The sequence below is a fragment of the Dipteris shenzhenensis genome, chromosome 28, assembly GCF_047967505.1.
Source record: "Dipteris shenzhenensis isolate YYH24624 ecotype China chromosome 28, Dip_SZ_1.0, whole genome shotgun sequence".
Classification (NCBI taxonomy): Eukaryota; Viridiplantae; Streptophyta; class Polypodiopsida; order Gleicheniales; family Dipteridaceae; genus Dipteris; species Dipteris shenzhenensis.
Window position 1 is genome coordinate 18,261,319 of NC_141623.1, and position 27,345 is coordinate 18,288,663.

Below are 27,345 nucleotides of genomic sequence, written 5' to 3' on the forward strand. Positions count from 1 at the left end.
TACGACCTATCGGAAGTTGATTTCGAGCATTATTCGATGGTTTTGGAATTTTTTGCTCACATCTAGACTGTTTTCAGTCCTTCAGGCCTTCCTCCAGCAACTCTAGTACCATTTGGCTGGCATTTTCTCCCTCTTGACTCAGATCTGCTTGGTACAGTTGTATTTGAAGCTTTGCACCCTCTTTTATGTCACATTTGCACACATTGCAGTGATATTGAGCTGATTTTGCTCTAGAAATTGGGGCTTTTGTGTCACATTTGCAGATTTTGCAGTGACATTTGCTCCTTTTGATCACATTTTGGGGCTTTTGCAGTATTTGCCCTCATTTGACTCCATTTTACCTCCGAAATTCGGGATTTTGGATCTATTGCTAGCAGATTGCGGGATATTTTCAGATTTGCTGGTTATTTTGTCACATTTGCAATGATGTTTGGCTGCTTTGATCTGAAATTTCAGGTTTTCAGTGACATTGGCAAGAAATTGCAACAGATTTGGTCACATTTGCAAAATTAAAGCTTATCTTGGTGCTTTTACCAATTTGCCCACTTTTTGGCATATTCGTCCTCTCAAAATTCGGGACTTTTGCTAGCTTTATAGTTATTTGCATGGACTTTTGCTTGACAAAACCAAATTTGGATTCTATTTGCATTTGCCCTTTGATTTGGGCTATTTGTCCTTTGAAATTTGTGGCATTCATCCAACATTTGGGACACATTCAGCTCAGACTTGCATTCGACAGATTTGCAGACATTTGCCTTTTTTCCCAACTGGTCATTTGCAGGACAGCTCTTTTGCATAGGGGGTCCTTTGATTGGATAGATATTTTTTGCAGGTCACTGGACAGCTTGTGCATTTTACTTAGTGTTTGAGCAGCCTACTTGGGAGTTACAGTTGCAGACCATTTGCTGTCAATTTTGGATTGGCACTCGCAGATTTGCAGTCAACTTTGGAGCAGCCAGCTCATTGCATTGTAGCCTTGAGGCTTTGACATTTGCAGGGCACTTTTTTTCTTTGGGGATTTTTATTCACCATCAATCTCTTGGAATTCTTGCCCATGAAGACAAGCTTGATAGTACCAACTATCCCCTGTGGTCGTACTTCCTATTGGTATCCCACAATTTTTGGGGTATTGTCAATGGATCAAAGACTAGACCTGTTTCCTCATCACAAGCACATGCTGCCACCGCAGCCACTTCTACAACGGCTGGTTCATCTACCACTACTCCCGCAATGTTTGTTGCAGACCCTCCATCACCTGAATAGATTTGTTGGGATCAAAGAGATGCACAAGCACATGCAATGATTGCTATGAATAGCAAGAGGGAGGTTATACATCACATTCAGTCTTGCAAGACAGCCAAGGATGCATGGGATACTTCGGCCAGTCTTTATCAGATTCGCAATGAGGCTCGTGTTGCCTATTCACACAGGCAGCTGGATAATGTTAAGATGAATGAAGGGGACAACATGGATGCCTATCTCACCAAGATTAAGGATTTTAGAGAGCAACTCATCAATGTTGATGAGATTGTCCCACAATCACAAGTAGTGTCTACGACACTTGATGGGCTCCCTGACTTATACCAGGAATTTGCTATGACATTGAGGTTGGAGGCCATGGGTAACCCTAACCACTATAGCCTCAATCAGCTTGTTTCCCCTCTCCTGCAAAAGGGGCTACTCGTGCATCCATAAAGTTGCATCTCATACAGTGATGTATGCGAGCCAATGCGGACAGCATCACTTGGAGGCTAGTTATACTTCCACATTTGTGAATGACTTCACCATGTTCACGTGGATTGATGGCATGAAAGCCAAGTCAGATATCTTCTCATGTTTTAGACATTTTCTTGCCATGGTTAAAAATGAAAGCGGAAATAGACTCTTGACACTCTGCACTGACAGGGGAGGGGGGTTGTACAACCGTGAGTTTTCTGAATCTTTAGCAGCTTGGGGTATCATTCATCAGTGCACAGTGCCATATACTCCGCAACAGAATGGGCTTCCAGTAAGGAAAATTTATAAAGAGATGGAGATGAGAAGATGCATGCTGAAGGGCAAGTCTTTGCCGAGCAAATTTTGGTTGGATGTCATCATGTGTTCCAACTATGTACTCAATAGAGTACCCACCTGGGCATTGAAGACCGGCCGGAATGCCTAATTTCATTCACTTTGTAATCTTCTTATTTCATTATGTACATTTTTCTTGACTTTAAACTTGTTTTTGTGAGGGGTCCTTTCATATATGCGGGTGTTTGGCTCATTGGCATATGGGCATGTTCCATCTCAGCTAAGGCATAAGGCAGTTGCAAGACATTGGGGTAGTGATCAAATATCATCATGCTTACTCCAACGCCAACAAAGCCAACTCTATGCATGGAGAAATCTTCACCCACCTAGAAAGATCCTATCCATCCTCTCAAGAAGGACATAATATCACCATTGCCCAAATGAGTACTGAAAGCTCCACTCTATTGTAGTGAACTCTACCTCTCTCCTTGAGTCTCAACCTCTAATGGACAAAATGAACTACTCCCCAGTGCCACTCTTCACACAGGAGGCAGCTCAAAAAAAACCCTCCTAGCTTGTTTTCTGCAAAACACCAAATTGTTTAAGTCACCTCCAACAATCCAACAATCCAAGAGTCTATATCTATCGATGAGCTAATGCCTAAAGAGAGCTCATTGCTAATAGCATGCTAATGCGTACATTAGACATCCCAATCTTGAGATCTCCAACATGAAGTCCCATCCACAATATCCGTCTGACAATAAGCTCACCCTAGTAAAAAACATCCAAGGTTAGAGCCTGCCAAATGGAAATATAGACCCTACCATTCCATCCAACAACTAGGCACCACATGTCAAGGTCCCCACTGTGTAAGGAGACGACTGTGTCGACATCTATCCGTGGCCAAAAACATGTGCTCCTAGCACGTACAACATCTAAATATTCAATGTACTCCCGTGTGAGGAGCTATGTAGCACTTGTCGCAAGATCAAGCGTTGGCGCTACTAACACACGCACTTGTGGAATCAGTGCAATTCTAGCTCGCTATAGTCCAACTCATGGGAAAGCGAGCGTGGCAAACAAATCCCTCCTAGAGTTGGAGGCATGTGAAAAAGACTCTACATGGCTAGCCTTGGCAGGCATTTTAGACAACAAGTTATCCCAATTCATCTTCCAGCATGACAAGGGCATCACCAATATCACTCTGAACTTGTATGCTCGAGTCGGAAAGTCCATGTAGGGAATTCTTAACCACTTGCAAGGGCTAGTAAGAGCTACTAGAAAAGGGATGGGCTCTAGTCAATGTTGTCTCCCATTGACAAGCAAATCAAGGGAAAAGTCACAATTGGTCTTCTCACCATACAAAATCCATTTAAAGCATGCCTCCAGGGGCCCAAAGGACAACATCTAGTCTTTCAACATCCGAGCGGAAGTCCACTCCTCGTCTCCAGAGCTACAAGGAGAAATCCCTATGTTCGGTGCTGCTTGTTGCAAATGGCACCCAACACACCACCCTTCCCTAAGCGAATGCAAATCCCTACTATCTCCAGCTCATAAGACCAGGTACGCGAAAGATCCATAAAATTCCAAGGCTCAATCTCTAGAAACCCTTGAAAAGTATTTTCCAAGGAAAATGAAAGAGGAATCTAAAGAGAGGAAAATGGGATGGGCGCCCAGAATGTGTGTGAGGCAAGCCCTCACCTATGGCAAACAAAAGGGGGGGAAAGGGATTTGAGGATGCACTTGCTAACCCACAATGATGGTCGAGGATCTCCTGCTTTCACTTCACAAATTACCAGTTTTGGAGTCCGTTCTCTTATGCCAGAATCAAATCATTCACCTTTGTCCTTCCATAGTCCACACAATCTATCCCAATTCCAAACATTACTATACACTACCAATTTGACAAGTCATGTCATATGTGGTAGCTCTTGACATAAATGTCTAGAGAACATAGTTGACCAATCGACTATTATTACGACCAAAGAATACTAGATCCTGTTGTTGTTGCCAACCAGGTATTCTCTCTCTAGTCACATCCCTTCTACTGCTCCTTTTCTTACTGCGCACTGCTGCATCTCTTGTGCCCTTGACTAGGGCCAAATGCCAACCACTGCTGCTGGTGTGGGTCCATGTTCTATTATTACAAGGAAAGATTCATGAAAGTCACTCATAAGGTTGTGAATAGAACTTTGAATAGCATCTGCTACCCACCGAGCCTAACTATATGGTGAGGAATCATTTTCCTACTGCCATATCTCTGTAATGGCCCACTGGACCTCCTTCTCTTGTAGCAACAATCGGGGATCTTCTGAGGGAGTCCTCAATGAGGCTGCTCCATGTGAAGGACACTGGGGGAGTAGTCGGACATCGCCGTGCTTGCCAAGATGCTCATGGCACCACCTCTATGTGTAGCCTAATCCCCCATATAAAATATGTCTAGTCTCTCGAGTAGTCCATCATAATGCCGCGGTGGCTGAAGGAATAACAAAGGCTACCCTGGAGTCAAGAGAAATTTGTCTCTCGCTAGGGCTCCTAACCCCTAACCACAAAAATAAATTACTCCCATGAGATGCACTCCATCCACGGAATCACCGAGAAGGAGGCTCCCCCCCGCTTGTTCCTCCTCTCTAGGTTGTTGAAGTGTCCTGCAACAATCAAAGGGTTCACGCCCGAGAGGCTCTCAGTAAGCTGTCTCAAGTGCACTACTGAGACATGCAAGAAGATCCCAATCCTAAAGTCTGTCATCCTCAAACCTATCTACACAGCCCATGCTCCTATAAGCTCACCCTAATCGAGCACCTCTGAGACTAATGCCTGGGCTACTGAAATGTACACACCCATGCTCCTCCCCACCGCTAGAGACCAAAGCTTCAGACCTCTCTCTAGGAGGAGGAGGCTCTATCATCAACCGAAAACATGTATCATAAGAAAGTCAACTAACTATCCAACCAATGCTCGCTACAACTCCTATCGAAGTATGAGCCCATGTGGTTACTGACGTGCACAATCGTGTAGGCCATGGATGTTTTAACTCACCATGGTCCAACTCATGGGGAGGGTGCTGGGTGGAAAACAAGGCATTCCTATGAGTGGAAACATATGAGATAGTCGTCAATTTCTAGGACTTCAGTGGGGTTTGGACAAGGAGTGGTCAGTGTCCGCACGGTGGTGCACCAAAGGCATCACTAGCTCAATGCCATCCATGAAGGCCCATGGCATCAAGAAGGAGGTCTCCACTCCTACCTTGTTAGTGTACTAGTTCAATAGCCAGTGTATAACTTATCGAAGCTTCCTAAGAAGCATAACATACCTGGAAACCTATGATGTGTCATCTACCATAAAACCGTGGTACCAAGTTATGAAGAAGAACATGTGCAAGCCAAGAAAGATGGGGGCTCTTCTTCACAAGGTCTTGGGTAGTGACAAGGGAACTCAACTGGAGGAGGAAGACTTTGCTCCCATAGATGGCACTCCTAGATGTGGTCACCCTCTAGTGCCAAGCTCACCTAAATCTAGTCTCGAACCTAAATCTTGCCCACAATGCGGGCCACCACTGCTATGTCTTGAAGGGACTATATGTACTTGCTTCTTGTCCCATGGAGAAGGGGAGGTCCGAATGGCTAGGGGGCTCAACGGAGCTGCCATGAGAGCCCCTCTGGCCAAATCAAAAAGTCACCAACAACATCACGATCCTCGATGTCAAAACAGAAAGCTGCTCATCGAATCCACTACTTTCAATACTTCACATATTAATATTTCATTAACTTTAGTTAATGTTTCAGTAAACTTCAGTTAAAAGTTTGAAATTTAAGCTTTGTAATCTACATTCTAGTGTCTATGTTACTAATTTGAAGTTATCTCTAGTCTTCTGTAACAACTAGCTAGTAACAACTTACAAACTAGAGTACTTCCAAAATCATTGGGCATTATAGGCATGGTATGAAGGCATTTTGTGATTTTTTAGCTTAGTTTGAATAGTTTCAGCATATTATATGTATGTAGGGCATAAAATTTGCATTTATTAAGACCCAAATATACAAACTGAATTTTTGAAACGCCCCCTATTTTTTTGAAACGATTCACGTTTCTAAGTATTGAAATGTTTCTTTAAACTATGTTTCCAAGGCCAAACAGCTCTAAACAGTCTCAGATTATTTTAGCTTCTGAGTTGTCTACGAAGAGTGACTAAAGTGCCGAAGGGGAGTAAACAAATTCCACTATTTCACTTGATCCAATGGTGACACATTGAGTGAGCTTTCCAAGGCCAAACAGCTCTAAACAGTCTCAAATTATTTTAGCTTCTGAGTTGTCTATGAAGCTATGAAGAGTGACAAAAGTGCCGAAGGGGAGCTCTGCATGACCAATAGCTAACACTCCCAATGCCTATCGGTTACTAACCATGAGCTATTCCCATGATACCTTCTCTCACGTGATCTCACAGGGGGAAACGGAATGAAAATTGGCACAGAAATCCATGAACAGAGGTGCATATGAGTAAGGAGAGTCATTAGAGATCTTCACCGAGCTGATACAAGTAGCTCAAGCAAGGAGACGGTTTTATGGTTTGACATTGAAGTTGAGATTGATAACAGTCCAGAATAGTGGGGAATCCTCGTGAAATGGGTTTTGACAGTTGGGCAGTGAGATTTTGTCATCGATAAGATGCACAAAAGGAGCACTATATGTTATGCTCAAGCCGAGATAACATGACCTCAGAAGGGTCGGTGGACATTTTCATTTAGTGGACCAGCTTTTGTATTATATTTTGTTGTGAGTTAAATATACGGTTAAAGGAGTCAATGTCAAGATCTTTGGTGTGGGTGACATGGCATAGACTAGACGAATCTAAGGTCGAGAACCTAGATGCACCTGAATGTGTGAATTGCCAAGGGGAAAATGGAATTAAAGTTTATCCCAAGAGAGGGGTAAAAAGGGCACATGCTAGGGGCTTCCAGATGATTACACGTGGCGTCCAGATTCGTCTAGGGAGATGAGGGCTCTGCAAAGGCTTGTTGGAATGAAATCACGTCGGAATCTATTGTGCTTGCATTTGACAGAGGTTGGCTGGGCAGATATTCTTGATGCCATCACCCGTGATTGATTAGCTTTGTGTTTGTACGTATCATTTGGTACAATTGACAAAAGGTGAATGTAGTTGGTGTGATTTCTAAGCGCAGGTTTGAGAACTCTACGTAAGAATAGATGAGAGTGTGCTAAGTTATCAACCCGATATTGTGGGCCGTGGTTAATTCTTAGAAGAATAGGCACGGTAGCCTATAAGTTGGAATTACCACAGGGTTGTAAGGTGCACCCAGTGTTTCATGTTTCTCTTTTAAAGAAGTTTTGCACCTAGGCGACTCACTAATCAAGAGTGTTGTCTTGTTTCAAGAGATAGAGGATAACCCAAGGTGCAAACCAACAAGAATCCCGGACCGAGGAACAATGCAAGTACGCAATTGGAAGATACCCATGCTGTTGGTTGCATGGCATGGTCTACCTCTACCTGAGGCTACATGGGAATCCGTGTACCAGATGCAAAGAGCATTCCTATATTTTATCATCAAGGACGCTGATACCTGAAGAGGGAAGGAATGTTATGCTCAAGCTGAGATAAGGGTCGGTGGAAATTTTCTTTTAGAGGACCAGCTTTCATATTATATTTTGTTGTGCTTTAAATATACGATTGACAGTTGAAGGCATCACTGTCAAGGTCTTTGATGTGGGTGACATGGCATAGACTAGACGAATCTAAGGTCCAAGACCTAGGTGCACCTAAATGTGTGAATTGCCAAGGGGAAATGGAATTAAAGTTTATCCCAAGAGAGGGGTAAAAAGGGTGCATGCTAGGGGCTTCCAGATGATTACACGTGGCATCCAGTTTCATCCACGGAGATGAGGGCTCCGCAAAGGCTTGCTGGATTGAAATCACGTCAGAATCTGTTGTGCTTGCCTTTGACAGAGGTTGGCTCGGCGGATATTCTTGATGCCATCACCCGTGATTGATTAGCTTTGTGTTTGTACGTATCCATAATTGGCTCACGTGCATGCGTGAGTAGATCCAACAATTCTATGTGCAAATCATCAAATGTGCTCTACTAAAAACAAGCTCACTCTCCCTTTCTCTTCCCTCGCTCTGCCTCTCTCCCTCATATGGCAAGGGCCAGTAAATCTACTTGGAGAGGAGAACTACACACTTTCTCACCCTCTACCCTCACCAGCAAAGCTCAAAGGTATCCACAAATTTCGCATCCTAGAACTTGAACAGGCGCCGCTCCTCTAACCCCTCTAGGGACTACCAAGGAAGCATCTGGCTCACTGGCAGTGATTTGCAATAGTGTGTCTTGAATATGCTCTTTTCGACATGAAATCCACAACTACGTGCGACCAAAAGGATGTACTTCTCTGTTTCACCTATGCTCCTACACAAACTGCTTGACCTGCTCCTGCCGGAGCCCAAGCACGAAGCTTTCCTTTTTAGGCTCCCAGAGATAAACACGTCTACTCAGATGTCCTTAACAAACACTATTTTATTAGAGGTAGGTTTGCTTCTTTTGCTTCAAATAGGATCAGTTTGAAAATTTCTCGTCTTTGAGTGGTTGAGATACACGTTACTAATCGTGCATGTATATTGAGTGGCAGAAACCACCCGCTACAGATACCTGATTTAAAAATCTTATGGAGAACACTCAAACAGACCAATCAATAAACTGTCTGTCAAACAAAGCTCAAACTTCAAAGGTAAGGATGCATGTATCAAATTGAAAGCTACCTTTGGAAAGAGCGTACTTGCATTTTATGTCGTCACTTAATATGCGAAAAGAATGCTCCCAGCTATTGTAAGCCTCCAACACATGCTGGTTCCTACGGCTTGCGTAAGCTAGAAGCTGCAGCAGCCAAGAGTGCAACAAGCACACCAAGACCGGCACCGACAGCAGAAGCAGCAGCTGTGGCTGAGAGAGCATGATCAGGGTTGCCTGCCAGATTTGCAACGTGACCCAATTCCTTCTTCAGTTCCAGCAGCAAATGTTCCCTGGAAAGCTCCTGCAAACGTATTTGAAAAAAATCAACATCATAACGTACATATCACTGCAAATCATACGAATAGAGGAGACGAGCAAGATTTTGAAAGGGCATTTTCCTTTGAAAATCATGACTATAGATGAATGCACATCGAAAATCAAAATCAATTCATGCCCTTTCATTTATTTTTCCTGTTCAGCATTGCTTCTCCAAGAAAAACAGGGAAGGGTTTCTATATCTCCTTACCACAAGAGCAGCTTCTTCACAGTCCAACAAAATTTTATTTATAAGCGCTCGTAAGTTCTTGACTCCGTCCACAGGAAACACAACTTCCTTTCTTCGAAAAGGAAGCTGAACAAGACTGATAGGTGCAGAAAGAAGTCTCTGTGTCGTTCCTTGCACTACACCATTTGACATTGTACTATTTACTACTTTACCATTTACTTTCTCCTGTATTTCCACACTGCCAACCCCAGCTCTATGCACTGCATAAGGACATGAATTGATCATTGCAGACAAGTTAGCAGGCACTTGATATGTTTTGAGTACCGAAGCAGCTGCAGACTGTCGACGATCAGCACTAACTGCAAACTTGTTGGTGATGGCCAAGACATGCGGGATCCCAGCTAAATTGACCTCATCCATGAGGACAGAAAGTGCTGGCTTGACAGATTGATGCAGCCTTGGAATTTTGTGTGCAAGATTATGTACAAGAATGACAAGGTCAATTTTTCTGCCTGCTTGAGAATTTGTCAAGGTGAGTTCTTGTTTTAATCGGTTCGTCTCCCCTGCCAAATCCTGCAATGCATGCCATTATGCAATGAAAAATTGGTACAGGAGTACAAACTTCAAATTAAAAGGTGGCGAAGAAAGGTAACTAGGCACTAAAAGATTAGGTCAGCGGGATGCGGCACGAGATGTTCTCCTCAATGTAGATCAGCGAGATGCAGCACGAGACGTTCGTCTGAATTTCATAGAACAAGTGAAGCCCTATTCCTCACTAGATTGTGAATGTGGCCTCCTGAGCACATATATTTCTGTCAAACCAGCCTTGCAGCAGAAAGGAAGTGAGCAACGATTCACCAAAACAACTAACAGATTTCATTTCGATCAACCGTAGTCGAACAGAAAGCTCTCTGCAAATGTTGTGTTTTATGGAAATCAACCCTCAATAAAGCTGAGCAACAATACAGCGATATAATATTGCTTAGGCCTTGCAAAGATGACACTGGTGAAAATGAGTAAAGACATTGTAAATTCCACTTTTCAACTGTGGATAGCAAAGAAATTCAATAGGCACAGGCCTCACAAGTTCCAGTAGAGCAACAGAATTTGCAACCCCACAAAAATTAAGATGAGAGCTCATTGACCACAGATGTATTCCATACATAGGCTACAATTTAGCCCAACAGGAAATTGTAAGTTCACACTAACATTTTGCAACATAACATTTCATTGACAAGCAAACAAGTTGAAAGCCACAAACACCAAATTTCTCTTAGGATCCCACCCTAGACCAGCTGAAGCAGAAGCAAGGGAGCCAGGAAAAATAAGAAAGACGAATAAATATACGTCGCTAAAGATGAACTTGAATATATCATTATCCTCAGTCTAGGCCATACTATTACCTCTCAGCAACCTAAGCATGATATCCTCCACAATGCAATGCGATAAATACACTGCCACAAAGGAATTGACAACGTGTCGAGTCCATATTTTTGGAAGATAAAGCAATGGGTATATCTGACCTGGTCGTTACATATATCTGCATAGACATATACATATATATACATGCATACGTACGTACCTCTGTGTGTGTGTGTGTGTGTGTGTGTGTGTGTGTGTGTGTACATATTATTTTTGCATACAGACCATGAAAGTATAACTGCTTTCTACGCTCCACAGAATGAGCACGAGAGAATAACCGCACTACACATAATCAGATGTAGTAGCCAAATGTCACAGAATCATAAAATACATATCTGCAGTCCACACAAATGCAAGACCTAAGGCAGGGAGGTCCATCTTTTTTTGGATTTGAAAGCCTATGGCTGCCTTCATTCAAGCTTTCCTAGAGCAAACCATGTTTTGCCTTGAAATCTTCCTCCATGCTTTCTGGCTATACGTTTGCTTCTATTCATCACAAATTGCGCATGGCCTTGGAAATTTACGTATAATGAACACTACTGCCTTTACTGAGATGCCTGATGTGATGAAAGATAAATGCACCTGAAGATTGACTCCTGCTGGATCTATATAAGCTACTCCTCCTGCAACTCCCTCTTTCCAATCCACATCCGGAAGCACTCCATCACTAGTGCTGAATGTGGTTCCTCCACCCTGTCCAAGAAGTGCATAATATAAGGATGTTTTCCCAGCACCCTGCAAGACAATCATAAAAGCTGTCAGTACAAATGGTTTAAAACTCAAGCAACATGAAACTTTGAATCGATTGAAACTACACCTTGAGCAAGCAAAAAGAAATATGCTTGCAGTATCAAGTGATACCTCTAGTCCAAGAAGCCGCACCCGCCTGAGTCGCACAAATACTTTTTTTGAAACTGTCATAAAGTCACTACTACAGTGTATGGTAAACTCACTTAAACCTTCTATTTGAGAACTCTCTGTTCCCAAAATCGCACCTATACCATCTCCATTGGTAGAAGCAATGTCGATTGGTCTATCATTTCCAGGCATACTATCAGCAGTAGTTCCTGCTGAAGCTGTATAGGGTCTTGAGGAGGTGTCTTGTAAAGGTGCCCCAATCCTCACTCGCATTTTTTGTAACATTTGATGTGTAATATGAGTCTCTCTATCAAGAGAAGAAGCTGGTGTTGGCAGCAACTCCACAATAGCTGAGCACCTATTCAATCCATCCAGCTTTAATTGAAGCAGATACAAAAAAGATTGTGTTGTTACTTAACCAATTCTACCAAAAATTTGCAAGCAATTGGATCTGGAGTGAGAAAAAGGGGATCATTCATTCCAACTCTGTTGGACATCGTAAGGTGCCAGCATCATCACACCAAGGGTATAAGAAGCAACCACAAAAGGTGGTTACAAATTAAACATTTTTCCCGATAATCTTTTTTTGGATACAAGGGTCCATTCCAGTTTGGATGTGTTGATTTAATGGAGAATTTAAGCCTCATGTTCAATTACCCATCTGTTTTTTTTTTTTCCCCGAAAAAACAGTGCTGATTATATTACTTCGAAAAACAAGATACATAAAGGTCAGTTTTGCAGCAGCTGACGAGGCTGCGTTCACAAATCGGACGCAGCCCTAAGTGGAAACAAAAAGCTCTCTCTCACGGAGGGATCAGGCGGGTGTGGATAAACAGCCAGAGAGGCGGTGAGTAGCGCCATTGGAGGCCCTGAGGAGTATGCTCGAAGAAGAGGCCCTGCGTATCCCAATCTCGGAGGAAGCGTCTCCGCTTCTCCCGGCCAGCCCGGGAATCCCCTTGGATCTGGTCCCACTGGCCTCTGAGTGTGTGGATAATCTCGCTCTAGATGTCGGCCATGACCTGGGCAGTCGAAAGAGAGGTACCACCGAGGATCTGCGCGCAGCGCGAAGTCCAAATGTGCCAACCGACGATGCTGCTAATAATCTCCCAGACTGGCTGCCTCACCTAAGATCCTGTGTCCGCCTCTGCCAAGTGCTGCGGGATGCCCTCAAGCGGCCCCCAATGTGTGATAAGGAACATAGGGTCCTGCGGACCTGCCTCGAACGACTGATGATAGCCAGGTGTGGTCAATTACCCATCTGTTACTTCAGATCTATGTAAATTCAGGTGCGTGCGTGCAAGATTAGGCAAAAAGAGACAGAATAAGATATATTTGCGAAGGATTATCCTGCACCTGTGGCCTAATTTTTTGGTGCCCATCCAAGGCCTTATGCGGACGAGCTATGGCCTACAACAGGCTAACATGGAGATGACCAGGTGGCAAGCCAAATTGGCTGTCATATGGTAGCCAGTCTGCTTCTGAGGCAGGTTTGGTCTGAGAAACTGCTCGATTTGCAGGTTGGCTGGTATATCCCGTCTAAGGCTGCAATTTGGCAACAAAGAACCTCCTAGTTGGGCTGCCAAAAATGACCTACCCTTAGCCATGAGGCTGCAGACTAGACAAACCTACTTTAATCCACATGTATGCATCAGAGAAGGGTGGCTGAACAGTTCACCTACCTAAGGTTGCATATCATGCATGCATTTGCAAAAGCATTACCATGGAGCTGTTAGCACATCTACGCTCAGAATGTGATCCCTGCAAAAACCATGCAGCCCCTCTTCCTCATTCTGGCTATTCCTGCAAATATTATCTGCCTGTATGCACTCCTGCTATACATCACAGCATGTATAGGAGTTCCAACTAATACATGCCCCACATCTCCTCAGTAAAATCTGATCATGCTCTTACACTTGTGTCTACAACCTCTCATTCCGGGAGATTCTAACTGCCCACAGCCTCTAAAGGTTGCATATTTAGAACCTGTGCCATAAAACTTTCATGGCAGATTTAAGAATTTGGTAATTTCCAACAAAACGATAGCAATGTTGTGAGAAACTGATTACTTGTGCGACATGAGGTCAAAACATTGCTCTGGCATGATAACCCCGCCAGTATGAGAGACAAGAACTCTCAAATTTAATATAGTGCCAATATAGAGTGGTGAAGTCTACTGGAATCTAGAAGCTTCACCTGCAAGTTCTTAAGTGGTGCAACATCTATGGCATGCATTACCTTCTATATTGGTTGAGGCACAACTTGCTACACAACTGAAAATTGGTAGCAGTCTTAACGCTGTGTCTCAAGACTTATGCATGCATATTGCATCCCGTGTAGGGCCAAGTTTCTCTCTTGCTGTCTAGTACAGATACAAGGTTGCAATAATTTCATTCTTTAAATCATCCCCGTTCTTGACTTTAGGCATAACACCGAACCGTACACCCGGCAAATATCCCTCTACCATGTGTGGGCTAAGTCTTCCAAGTGTAAAGCTCCAAACGAATCTTTTAAGTGTCAACCCCAGGGTAGAGCTTAAAGTAATCCTCAAGTTTAGCAAGTCACTTCTCTAGCCCATAGGACATCTGTAGCCAGTAGGACATCTGATTTCATCCTTGAACTTGTGCAAAATAATTTTGTCTTTGAAGCCCTTTTGAAACCCATCTTGAGACATACTAAGCAAAGGTCAAAACCCTTTTTCCTCAGGCAAGAGATTCCTGCAGTTGCAAGGACAAGACCCCCTTTTTTCCCAGATTCCTCTTTTATGACCAATACCCACCTCACATGAGTATTTAGTTGCCCCAAGTATACTCGAGTCTTCCCTCTTAAGCTCCCATACTTATTGCTCAATACTCTTGACTTAGTCCTGATGGCCCAATCTACCTCACAGTCCACCCATGCCCCACCCACCTTCAGCAATTCCTGAGTCAAAAACACAATAGAACTCTTTGCAATGAAATAAAAAGGGTTGGCATGCTGTTATTTCCCTGGAATTGGGGTAGAGGTATAGAAACATGGGTAGCAGACCTCAGTAACGACTGATGGCTGTGAGATCTATGCAGGGGATGATCACTCCAAGGTGGGGATGGAGACAAAGACTATTGAGTAGACTGTTGACCAATCAAATGTGACGTCATAGGATCCGTTAGTTCCTATACCAAGCACTCCAATATGGTTCCCACTGCAGCTAGACTCTGTTGAGCAGCCACATCCTCACCTCCTCTTAGAACACCCTGATCAGCAGCCCCTGCTTTGTCATACATTGCTTCTGCCCTCTTTGTCGGCATATCGCAATCAATATGATGATTTGTTTGTACTACTGTGTATTGCTCAATGAAGGTAAATCCAGACCGATAAATAGTTACCCAAAACTAATGCCCAATCAATACTCACCAAATCATATAGATGCGTCAGAATACAGCTAGAAGAGGTCCAGTAACACTTTGGTGTGGAGGAAATAATAATGCATTTTCCCAGATTCTAGCCTGGCTGCCCACATAGCTCCCCCCCTCCCAAAAAAAGCCCAAGAAGCTGCCTGCATAGCTACCAAATAAAGGAAACACTAGTCAATACTAACTAGATGGCCACAAAACTGGACAATCTCAACTAACTGAAGCAATGACGACAGCCAATCTGTAGATTCTTGCTGATGTGTCATATCAGCGGATGAGTTGCTGATGTGGCATAATCACTCGGAGAATACAATTTCTGACTGAAATAACCATACAATTGTACTCAGGGTGGTCCCAAAATTCCAATGAGCCCTCAAGCTTCAATTTGGTGTTGTAACATGACAACAGACAAATAGAGATACTTCCTGCTACAATTTTGTACACAGGTAGACTCACACTCAACATTAGATATACTTCTTGCAACAATTTCGTACACAGGTAGACTCATGCTCAACATTGCAACAAAAAATGAGCAATAAAGTCAAGATATTGCAGAAGGTTTGATCTGAAAGAACTGAACCAGACTGGAAGCAGAACTAGGCAGAACCAGACTGGAAGCAGAACTAGGCAGAACTGAGCAGAATGGAGCTGAATGGACCCACATTGAATTAGAACAAGAGAAACACTAGCGAGGTGGTAGACCTCAACTATCCTTTTTAAAAAAATGAAGGAGAAGCTGAAGAGGAAGGAAGCCACTTACCTTCACCTTGCCCAAGGAGGAGCTCTGATATGCTTGCAAAGAAAGTCCAGCCTGCAAGCAAGAGAGGATTTGGAATGTGGTGATTGGCCCACTAACATAGATCTCCCTTTCGCATGGATGATGCACACTATAACACCTTTACAAGTATCTATGCTATTCATGTTATTTCCAAGATGTCTTACAAATGGGCCCTGGTTGTCACGATCTGTGACATGTTCCTTTCTCTATACCTTAGACATATGGATGGTTTGATGAATGGACACTTGTGGAAGGGTATGCCCTTTCGACGGGACACTTCCTATGAGGCACAACCCTTCACAAGAGACACATTCTATTGAAGAGACACTACCATCGTAATGTTCAAGGGTTGCACCCTTCACAAGGGGTACACACCTCTTCATGCACATACACTTTGGAGTGCACACCTTTTCATGTGTGACTCTTCACTCTCTATGTAAGAAAGGCCCAACTGTATGGATGACACACTACAGACACTCAAGCAATACAAATATTCCTTGTTCTCTGCTATTTCAGTCTCTTTTCTGTTCCTTAGCACATTTCTAAATATAGTAAATCTAGGATTTCTTACAGTGGTATCAGAGCAAATTTCGCACCTACCTGTAGGAAATGCCCCCCACCTTCTAGCCCCTATCTGATACATCTACTTCCGCTAGAAGGAGATCCATGCACATTGTGCATGGAAGAAATGGAGAGAATGAGCATAAAAATTTTTAACACCAACCCCACCTAAGTCATCAATGGCCTCTCCATCTTCCTCACATCACGAGTTGATGTAAATAAACACAACAAAAATCATGTCTTTTGATGTGCTTGGGCTGTCCCAAAACCAAGGGACGCACCTTTTTCACTAGTTTGATCAAGGTTCAGTTCTTCCAGTCTGGTTCAGTTCTTTCAGATCAAACATTCTGCAGTAAAAATCAAGGGACACACCTTTTGATGTGCTTGGGCTGTCCCAAAACCAAGGGACGCACTTTTCTAGTACTAAACCTAGGAAAACGTACACTTATGTTTAGGATAGCATGACACATGGCAGCCCAGCATGTTGTATATGGGATAGTGCCGCAGCCTGCAATGGACTAATCCTTTGGTAGCCTATATCTAGAGCTCTAGCGCTTGGATTTACTCAAAGTAAGTACTCTGGAGTTATTAGAGAATCGCTAGAATGTCACTAGCTACTAATGTTACAAAACGACAGTCATCATTACTTGGGGCTCATGCATAATTGTCATGTGCACGGATTGGTATCTGACGTGTACTAGGTACACAGAACTAGCTCATGTTAGCCTGGGGAGGCTTAGAGCTAGGCAGGCTTGATTCTCGGGTTGAGTGGCAAGGGTACGAACTATTTATAGGTCTTCGCTATTTTTGGCGCCGAGGCCCAAGTCTATAAAAGAGGCCCAGGGGGTTCAGTTCTCAGTGTGCAGTTGGGAGCAAGTCTCGTTCCCAGGTGCTAGGTCTGATCCTGGATTGAGTCGCGGACGTGCGCCTACATCTTAGCGCAGCCCAAGGCCCAGTGGCAGATCCAGGGCTTCACAGCGCCACCTGGTGGTATGGGACACCAGGCTGGTTTGGATCTGATTGGGAGTTCGTGCCAGTAGCTCAGCTCGTGGCTCGGAGGGGACATCTTCTGATTCGGGATCACATCCCGTAGATGTCATGGTTGGGTGGTGAGCAGCCTGCTCAGATCTGATGTTGTGTGTGTTGTTTTGCAGATTAGGGGTTTCAGGAGTGCTGGGACGTGTCAGTTGGTATCAGAGCCAACTCCTGAGGTAGGAACTTCTGATGCGAGAATTTTTGACGGATTTCTCCTCCAGGTATGCCCTAAATTTCGAAATTTCTTGCTGCGTTTTTGCTGGATACCTGGGATAGGAGGGGTGGAGAGATATCTGGAAAAGAAAGAAGAATAGGAGAGAGAGAAAATCGAGATCTCTGAAGGCCTGTGAGAGAAGTCTAGAGGAAGGAGAAAGAGAGCAGAAAAGCAGGAGAGATGGGCAGGAAAAAAGCAGCCAGGGAAGCGGGGAAGTAGCGCCTGTGATGGTACGGAGTAGGCGGGGCAAAGAGAGGCTTGACAGCCTGCGCAACAGGCTGAGTACAGCCTGCGCAACAGGCTGAGAACAGCCTGCGCCTAGGGCTGCGAGCAGCCTGCGCAGGGGGGTGCTTTTTTCGAAAAAGCACCCCTCCAAAGCTGGAGGGGCTTGGCCTTTTTTGGAAGCTCAGCTTCCAAATAAGGCTGCCCTGCACCCTATATAGGTGGGGGCAGGGTACTAGCCTACCCACAAGCAGCCTAAAGCTTCGAGCTTTCCCCTCGATTTCTGTGCCAGCCAGCCAGCCAGCCTCATCCGTACCCTGCCTGCGCCAGCATCGCCCTGCCTCGTGCAGTCTTCTGCATCCGCTCCTGCTTGCGTCAGCCTGAGCAGCCATCGAAGGCCCTGCATCAGCCCGTACAGTCTGCGTCAGCACTGTACGGACTATCTGCGCCAGCCCCTACACCTGCTGCTTCAAATCCCGACTGCGCACCTGTACCTGCAGCACTGTACGGACGCCGTACAGTTACATCAGCACTGTACGGCCTCCGTCAGTGACCGTACGGCCTGCGTCAGCAGACCGTACGGCTACTCCAGCAGCACCCGCATCCGGTTGCGGGTTTGGAGAGGTCCCGGGATTCGTGGGCTTCTGATTCGCCGGGTTTCTGCATCTCCTTCCGTCAGCATCATTCGGGACGGTTTTCTTCTGCTCCATCCTCCTCTGTGCTTCGTTTCAGTCAGTTATTTCTCTCAGTTTGTATTCAAATCAGATTTCAGCCATGTCTGATGCTCAAAATCCCGAGTTCACCATGGGAGAGCAGGACTTGGATTACACTCCTGTGGGAGAGGAGGATCAGGGTCTCTATGACGACCTGATAACTAAAAAAGCCTTCAGTGAATTTACAACTGCTCTTGATGGCAAATTCGAGCAGGTCAATGCTAATCAATCGGGGTTGACACAGCAACTCCAGGGGATACAAGCAACTCTCACTCTTCTGGCTAGCACTGTACAGGCACTCACGCATGTGGATGCCATGGCTTCAGTGCTAGGCCCGAATATAACTCCAGATCCTTTTCCGGGTGACCAAAAGTCAAGAACAAAGGAGGTAGTTGACACTTGGTTGCACAAGTGGCAGGTACACTTCCAATTCCACCCCTATCCAGATGAGAAAAAGATTCACCTTGCAGCAGGGTTTATGTCAGGTAAAGCCTTGCTATGGTGGAAAGAACTCCAGCCTAAGCCTGATACTTGGACAGATTTTGAGGGCATCTTCAGGAAGGAGTTCCTGAAGAAGGAGGATGACTACGATATCGTTGGCAAGCTCAAGGCCCTCGATATGTCAAAATTAAACTTGACCTTTGAAGTTTATCTTCAAAGATTTAGGGATTTGCAAACCAGGGCCACTAAAATGGATCCAGTAACCTTGTTAGGTTTCTTCGTGGATGGTTTGCCAGACTCCTACAAGTTGCAGATAAAGAACAACAAGTGCACAACGTTGCAGGAGGCCATGACATATGCACGCATATATGATGATACCATGGCCGGTACCAAGGCAACCACAATTACCGATACGAGTGGAAAGAACAAACGCAAGTTCTTTCGGCATACGACTGGTATTGCAGAGACGAAGTCTACGGACAACGCCTCCAGGAAAAGCTTAACTCCAGCAAAGAATGGTAAGGCCCGTTTCCTTCGCACTCTCAGGCTCAAGAAAGAAGGCCGATGTTTCTATTGCGAGGAGCGGGGCCACACAAAGAATGAGTGTCCTAAGCGGAAGAACCAAAAGTTAGTGCTAGGACCGAAGCTCCAGGCGGGTCCACGTACCGCAGCCAAGGGAGCAAACCAAGTCACGATGACAGGTATTTCAGTAAATGTCATTACCTGCCCACTCTCTTGTAATTGTACTTTCAATACTTCGTTGTTTGGTTCCCATGATCTTTTCCGAGTTTATGGAGAAGTTAGGAACCAACAGGTTCACATTCTCTTTGATCCGGGCAGCTCTCACAATTTTGTTAATTACAAATTTGTGCAGAAGATGGGGCTGTCCACAGTACCTAGCGACCACACCTATGAGGTGCAGCTTCCAGCTGGGAAGCAGTTTTGGGATCGCAAGGTTGAAGCGCTTCCTATCCGGATTCAGGCCTACACGAGAGCTCTCACATGTTATGTTATGCATCTAGAGCATGTAGACTTGTTGATCGGGATAGAGTGGTTTAAAACCCACAATATTCAGATCGGATGGACGGAGCATACGCTTTCTTTTGTAGATAAGGACACCCAATTTTGTATTCAGTGTGATAAAATTCCCCCTTCTCAGGAGCCTATTGTATCTGCGATGCAGCTTCGGAATATATTAAACAATTCTCATTATGATGTCTATCAGTGTGTTTTGATTCCACTTTCTTCATTTGTTGTTTCGGTAATTAACAAGAATGAATTAAGTGTGTTTGAACACCGGGAATTGAGAATGTTGTTAGATAATTTTAAGGACGTATTCCCAGCTCAACTGCCGGAAGGTTTACCTCCAGAACGGACAGTAGATCATCGCATAGACTTAGTCCCAGAGGCTCAACCTATCAGTGTACCACCTTATAGGATGAGCCAGGTAGAGGAGGATGAGTTAGCTATCCAGCTTCAGGATTACCTGAACATGGGCTATATCCGCCCAAGTAAATCACCCTGGGGTGCACCTGTCCTCTTAAGAAAGACGAAAGATTCTTCCTGGAGAATGTGTATAGATTATAAACGATTAAATAAAGTCACAATTAAGAACCGCTATCCTTTACTTCGTTCCGATGATTTGATAGACCGTTTGGCCGAAGCGAAGTATTTCACTAAGATTGATTTGCGTACGGGTTATCACCAAATCCGTATCTATGCAAAACACATAGATAGGACCGCATTCCGGACTAGGTATGGTCATTACGAGTTCCTCGTATTGCCTTTTGGTTTGACCAATGCTCCTGCTACTTTTCAGCAGATGATGAACGATTTGTTCAGGGATTTTCTGGGCAAATTTGTTGTAGTGTTCTTGGATGATATCTTGGTATATAGTAAAACGCTTGAGGATCACATAGCACACCTCCGGGTTGTCTTACTACTTCTAAGACAGCATAAGCTTTATGCCAAGATGAGTAAATGTGACTTCTTTATGAAGGAGATCATTTACTTAGGACACAAGATTTCTTCTGAAGGTATTAGCATTGATCTGGATCGTATCCAGAAGGTTTTAGAATGGCCTATTCCTCAGACTGTGAAACAACTTCGTTCTTTCCTAGGATTTACGGTGTTTCTTCGGAAGTCAGTGCGTGATTATTCACGTATCACGGCACCTTTGACCAACATATTGAAAGGTCGTGGACACAGGTCTACCCAGCCGATCTCTTGGACTGATGCAATGAACAAGGCTTTTGAAACCTTGAAGTTTTCTATCAAGGAAGCACCCGTTCTTGCATTACCCGATCCTACCCGGCCTTATGTTTTGGAGGCCGATGCGAGTGATTATGCGATTGGGGCAGCTCTATTCCAAGAGGGCAGACCTGTAGCTTTCGAGAGTAAGAAGCTAGACGACACTCAGTATCGTTGGCCCACACTTGAGAAGGAACTTTATGCTGTAGTGTATGCTCTCAAGGTTTGGAGACACTACTTGTATGGTTCAAAGTTCCTTGTATTGACTGATCACCAGTCAATTAAGTATGTGTGTGATGGCTCAGAATTGAGAGGAAGGAAAGCTAGAGGGGCAGAATTAATGCAAGATTTTGATTTCGAAATACGTTATCGTAAGGGTTCGTTGAATAGTGTGGCGGATGCCTTAAGTCGAGTTAAGTTTGTAAATGCTTTGTCATTTACGAAAATATCCTCAGACCTATTTCAATCCTTGAGAGGGCTATACGCAACTGATAGTCATTTCAGTTCTTATTGGCAGAGAGTCGAGGATGGGAGCTCCATGGTTGACCAGGACTCAGGGATTGTGCCACCTAGGATACAGGCGGCGGGAGGTCAGTGGATGATTAGGAACGGCTTGCTGTTCCGGAATGAAAAGATTTGTGTGCCTGATGTTCTGGACCTTAAATCCAAGATTCTCTGGGAGTGTCATGATGCTCCTAGTGCCGGACATCCACGTATACATAGGACTCTGTCTCTTGTGAAGCATACCTTTTATTGGCCTAAGATGCCTGCATTTATAGAGAACTATGTAGTAGGTTGCCGAGTTTGTCAGGTTACTAAGGCTGAACGCCTTAGAAGCGCGGGCTTACTACAGCCTTTACAGATTCCAGGTAATAAATGGGAAAGTATTTCCATGGATTTTATTACTGGTTTACCTCGGACGCGCAAGGGTCATGACTCTATTTGGGTCATAGTCGACCGTTTGACAAAAATGGCTAGATTCTTACCTACAGGAACAACTATTTCAGCTGTTCAGTTGGCTCACGAGTTTGTGGACCACTTGTTCAAGCTGTATGATTTGCCATCTGACATAGTCAGTGACAGGGACTCAAAGTTTACAAGTAACTTCTGGACACTTGTATTTGAGAAATTGGAAACTACTCTAAGTATGAGTTCCTCGAATCATGCACAATCCGATGGCAGTACAGAAAAGGTCAACCAGTTGGTTGAAGACATGCTTCGGGCATATGTATCTAAGAGACAGTCTTCATGGGAAGATTATCTACCTATGATTGAATTTGCTTACAACAGTGCAAAGCATTCTAGTACAGGTTACAGTCCTTTTATGCTTATGTACGGGTTTCAACCTAAGTCACCAGTTATGGTTGGATTAAAAGGGATTCAAAATGATGCTGCTAAGAACTTCTTGCAAGACATGCAGGAAATGTTGCAGTTTGCCAAGGAGTCTATTAGAAGTGCCCAAGATCGGGACAGATTTTTTGTTAATAGACATCGTTCACCCAAAGAGTTCTCTGAGGAACGATGGTATATTTGCGAATTCCTAAGGAATCCAAGAGCCTAAGTACTGGTTTGGTTCCGAAATTATCCCCCAGATACTGTGGCCCATTCAAGGTCATTAAAAGAATTGGACCAGTTGCATATCGACTAGAATTGCCTCCTGATGTTAAAGTACATCCAGTCTTTCATGTCAGTAGACTGAAAGAAGTATTGGGTGCAGATGATCAACTTGTTTCTCCTCATGAGATTATAGAAGTTACAGATTTGACTTTTATTCCTCACGAACCTGAGTGTATTCTTGAATTTCATGAAAGACAGATTCGAAATCGTACTATCACGGAATACAAGATTAAGTGGAAGGATCGTGTTGAGGAAGATGCAACATGGGAGACATTACAAAACCTCCAAAGAACATTTCCAGATTTCTTAGCGAACTCAGGAGTGAGTTCTTAGAGGAGGGGGAGTATGTCATGTGCACGGATTGGTATCTGACGTGTACTAGGTACACAGAACTAGCTCAGGTTAGCCTGGGGAGGCTTAGAGCTAGGCAAGCTTGATTCTCGGGTTGAGTAGCAAGGGTACGAACTATTTATAGGCCTTCGCTATTTTTGGCGCCGGGGCCCAAGTCTATAAAAGAGGCCCAGGAGGTTCAGTTCTCAGTGTGCAGTTGGGAGCAAGTCTCGTTCCCAAGTGCTAGGTCTGATCCTGGATTGAGTCGCGGACGCGCGCCTGCATCTTAGCGTAGCCCAAGGCCAGTGGCAGATCTAGGGCTTCACAGCGCCACCTGGTGGTATGGGACACCAGGCTGGTTTGGATCTGATTGGGAGTTCGTGCCAGTAGCTCAGCTCGTGGCTCGGAGGGGACATCTTCTAATTCGGGATCACATCCCGTAGATGTCATGGTTGGGTGGTGAGCAGCCTGCTCAGATCTGATGTTGTGTGTGTTGTTTTGCAGATCAGGGGTTTCAGGAGTGCTGGGACGTGTCAATAATTGTTTGGGAAAATAACGTTCAGCAGCAAAATAGCAGTGGTTTCATGTCTTGAGAATATATCACAAGTTTTTGAAGAAGTTAAAAATCAGACTGTGCTGTACATGTAGATGAAGCAATTGATCCTTTACATCACATGTAGGGTGTAGGCATCTCCTTCACTGCACAATCAACCCACATGTGAAATCAATTGTGTGTTGGTGTGATCAGGTTTATAATGCCTTGAGAATATATTATATATCTGAAGAAGTTAAAAATCAGACTGTCCTGTACATATAGATGAAGCAATTGAACCTTCACTTCACATGCTTGGGCATAGGCATCTCCTTGCTGCACAATCAACCCACATGTGAAATCAATTGTGTGTTGGTGTGATCGGTTGAAACATTTCGTCCTCTTCAGAGGTTGTCTCCTTGACAAACCCTGAAACCATCTCATGCAACCACATAACAAAGGAAACTTCTGGCTTTGCAATATTATTCCTCCTAATTTGTGGCCTGGTGAGATTAAGGTTAGGAGGAAAAGTAGTGGGAATCCCATAACAAGTAGATCTGATTGTGGTGAGCATTTCTTATTAGCATAATTTTGCCCAGGAGCCAGTTAAGTGAAATGATTATGCCAATCCATGCACCTTGTCTTTCAGCCAAAAAGTTAAAACCAACAGAACACCAGCAGTTCAAAGAAGGCAAGTTGCCTGAAGGGTATGAACTGTATCTCCATAGGGGTCTATTATCTTAACCATTACCATGATAATCTTTAAAGAGGCCATAATTATGAATATTATCGTATTTTCAAATTATGAGTAACAACTACAATATCTTTACTGGACAGCAGACTTGAGATCAAACATAGATTTTGACATTGTGAGTAAGCTTGACCTTCCAAGAACACAAAGGTATGCTGTAACCCTATACATCATCTCTACATAGAAGACATAAAGTTACATGTAAACATCAGCTTACCATTGCCCATTTATTTGTGCTTTCACCAGAGTGCACAAGTGTAGCCCATATCCATGCAGATCAACTCTAAGAGGACTTCCTTTCTTCTCCCCTGGAAGTCCAGTCCAGCCCACCGGTACTAGTGATGTTGCACTGCGTACAATCAAGGGTTCTGTTATCCTTCCTAGCTCTGTAGCAACTGCTCCTGGCAAACCCAGCCATTGCTGTAGATGTGGCAGGTGAGGAACATGGTCCATGGAAAAGTTTGGAGGAGTACAATCACGCATGCACAGATCATACACCCTGCCAAAAAATGTCAAATTCACATGTTTAAATAAAGTGGAAGACCACTGGCTAGTTGTGTTCACATTTCCCATTTTGCAATCCACATAACCGCATCAATGATAGTTTGCAAAATCACTGGCCATATTCTCCATGGATAGGAAAGGGCAGAAAACATAGCCAAAAATAGGGGAAAACAGAAAACAATCATGGTTCTGACCTATCAGGACTTTTGCATCGTCCACATCTTGGTGGGACTCTGGATTTATCTTTTGTTTTATGTCCATAGCTCTGGACGGAAATATAATCTTTTGGTAGATTCTATATCTAGCTTGGTTCACTGTGTATTTGCTAGTCTACATAACACATCTATGTGAAACACTTTATGTAAAGAACTTTGTGTGATAGCTAGACTTCAGGTCCTTGAAGGGCCTGGGAAGCAGGCAGTAATTGATGAGGTTGTGCAGACCTAAAAAGGAAGTGACCATGGAGGTTGATACAGACGAAAGTAAACCTGATATTCAAGAAGAGATCAGATAGCCTCCTTAGTAGCATCAAGGCCAACTGGCATGAGTCCACCTTCTGACGAACCGATGCTAGTTGATCCCTCACCACCTTGACTTTTGTCAAGTGGTCATATACCAAATCTCCTTCATCCATATCCAAGTTGTAGAGCTGATACTGAGAGTCCACTGTAGTCCCTATGATCAATGCCATGGTGTGGGCATCTCTATCTTCTTTGTTATTAGTAATATAATGAGGCGATATGCAAACTTGTTTGTATGTGTGTTTAAAGAATTTCGACCAGCTCTCAATTCTTTAAATGTATTAGTGTACACAGTCGACGCTGCATGAAGGATCTTAAAAACACAGCACCTCTTCAAAAGAAGCAAGGTCGTACATCCAGGATTCAAAGGCTCAAAATAGAAACAACATGTTCCTCAAATCCCAATAGATTGAAAATAGAAATATTTGTGGTACCCTAGCACACACTTTCTAATTTATAAACAGTCAAAAAATTAAGTGGCATATACAGATATGCCTTTCAACACCTTTGGGTTGTGATAAGATACCTTGGATTACACCCTGATCTCTCAAAATGTTCCTCCTATAAAGAACATGTTTAAAAACTAATGATTAGACATCAGATCAGTTTCCATGGAATCCTAGCCTGCAAAACTGACATCAGGGTAAACATGGGAGAACACCACCTTGACTTTCCATTTTCTAACTTGGAAGGCTGGGATGCACTTTTGAGACCTAACAAAGGGAAATTTATCCCTAGAAGTTTGGTCTAGGGGTCGCTGACTTCCCTCAAAGTTGGTACATATGAATGTGACCTTGATAGAAGACACTATCCCTCCATGTGAAATGGGTCCCAAACTACTCCATAACAAGGCTACCTGAGACGCTATCAGGAAGGGAGGGGGGAAAAGGCTGACCTGAGCTGTTGTAAGCCTATAGGGGACCAGAAGAGCTTACCTAGGGATAGTTAAAGCAATCGGAGAGAAAGCTTTCCAAGGATAGTAAAAGAAATGAAGTGAGAGCTTTGGAGCGTAACAAGAAACAAGCTTCCTTAGCTGCCACTTGGCACCCTGGCAGGAAGGTAGAGGTAGATGATGCAGTGGGGCGTTTTTTTTATAGTGGTGACATTGCCTTGAATCAAGCCCGCGATTGTGGATATGGTGAGGGCTATTGTAGCTTTTGGTCCCTCTTACACACCGCCATCTTATGAAGCCTTGAGAACCAAGATTTTAGAAGGAGAGAAGCACAGCATAGAGTGGGCTTTGAAGCTTGTTAAAGAGGAATGGAAGACATTTGGTGCTACCTTGATGGATGATGGATGGAGTGATACACGTAGTCGATCTATTCAGGACATAGTTGCATATTTCATGCTTCTTGAAGTCCATTGATGACTCAGAGGGCGGAAAGACAGCAGAGAGGTTGGCTGATTTGTGGAGTGAATCTATTAATGAGGTGGGGGCTGATTATGTCATTCAATTCATAGCAGATGGGAAGAATTCCAACACGGCAGCAGGTCGCATTTTGGAGGCACGTTATCCTAAGCTCACTTTTACTGCTTGCATGGCACATTGCTTGAATAACTTGCTGAAGGATATAGGGAAGCTTGCTTGGGTTCATCCAATAATTGATTTTGCAAAGGATATTATTGGTTTTATCACACGACAACACTACATTCTTGCAGTGTATCGTAAGCTTGCCTCCAAAGACCTCTTGAAGTATTCAGAGACAAGTTTTGCATACAACTTCATCATGTTGGAGCATCTTCTAGAGGTAAAATATGCTCTAAGGCAGCTTGTTGTGTGTATTGAATGGGAGGCGTGGAAGGAATCAAAGAGTGCAAATGCCTTGGAATGCAAGTCTTTATGCTTATCTGATGCCTATTGGGAGGATGTCAATCATATGGTGAAAATAGTGAAGCCCATCATCCTTTTGATGAGGCTTATGGATAGTGATGAGCCATGCATTGGCAAA

At 43.9% G+C, this 27,345-nt stretch overlaps 1 protein-coding gene across 4 annotated transcripts in view; it reads right to left on the bottom strand.

The window, feature by feature from the left end:
- LOC147883273 (lipase class 3 family protein) overlaps nt 1-27,345 on the bottom strand; it is a 59,162-nt gene that overhangs the window by 3,033 nt on the left and 28,784 nt on the right. For 3 of the 4 annotated variants that reach the window (XM_087399335.1, XM_087399333.1, XM_087399334.1), the window contains exons 10-14: nt 24,589-24,870; nt 11,542-11,896; nt 11,263-11,415; nt 9,280-9,831; nt 8,783-9,054 (exon numbers count right to left, since the gene is read on the bottom strand). In XM_087399335.1, the coding sequence (XP_087255461.1) occupies nt 8,875-9,054; nt 9,280-9,831; nt 11,263-11,415; nt 11,542-11,896; nt 24,589-24,870 (1,522 nt within the window). In that variant the 3' untranslated portion in view covers nt 8,783-8,874. The remainder of the gene's footprint in view (nt 1-8,782; nt 9,055-9,279; nt 9,832-11,262; nt 11,416-11,541; nt 11,897-24,588; nt 24,871-27,345) is intronic. The other variant, XM_087399336.1, reaches the window with a different exon arrangement.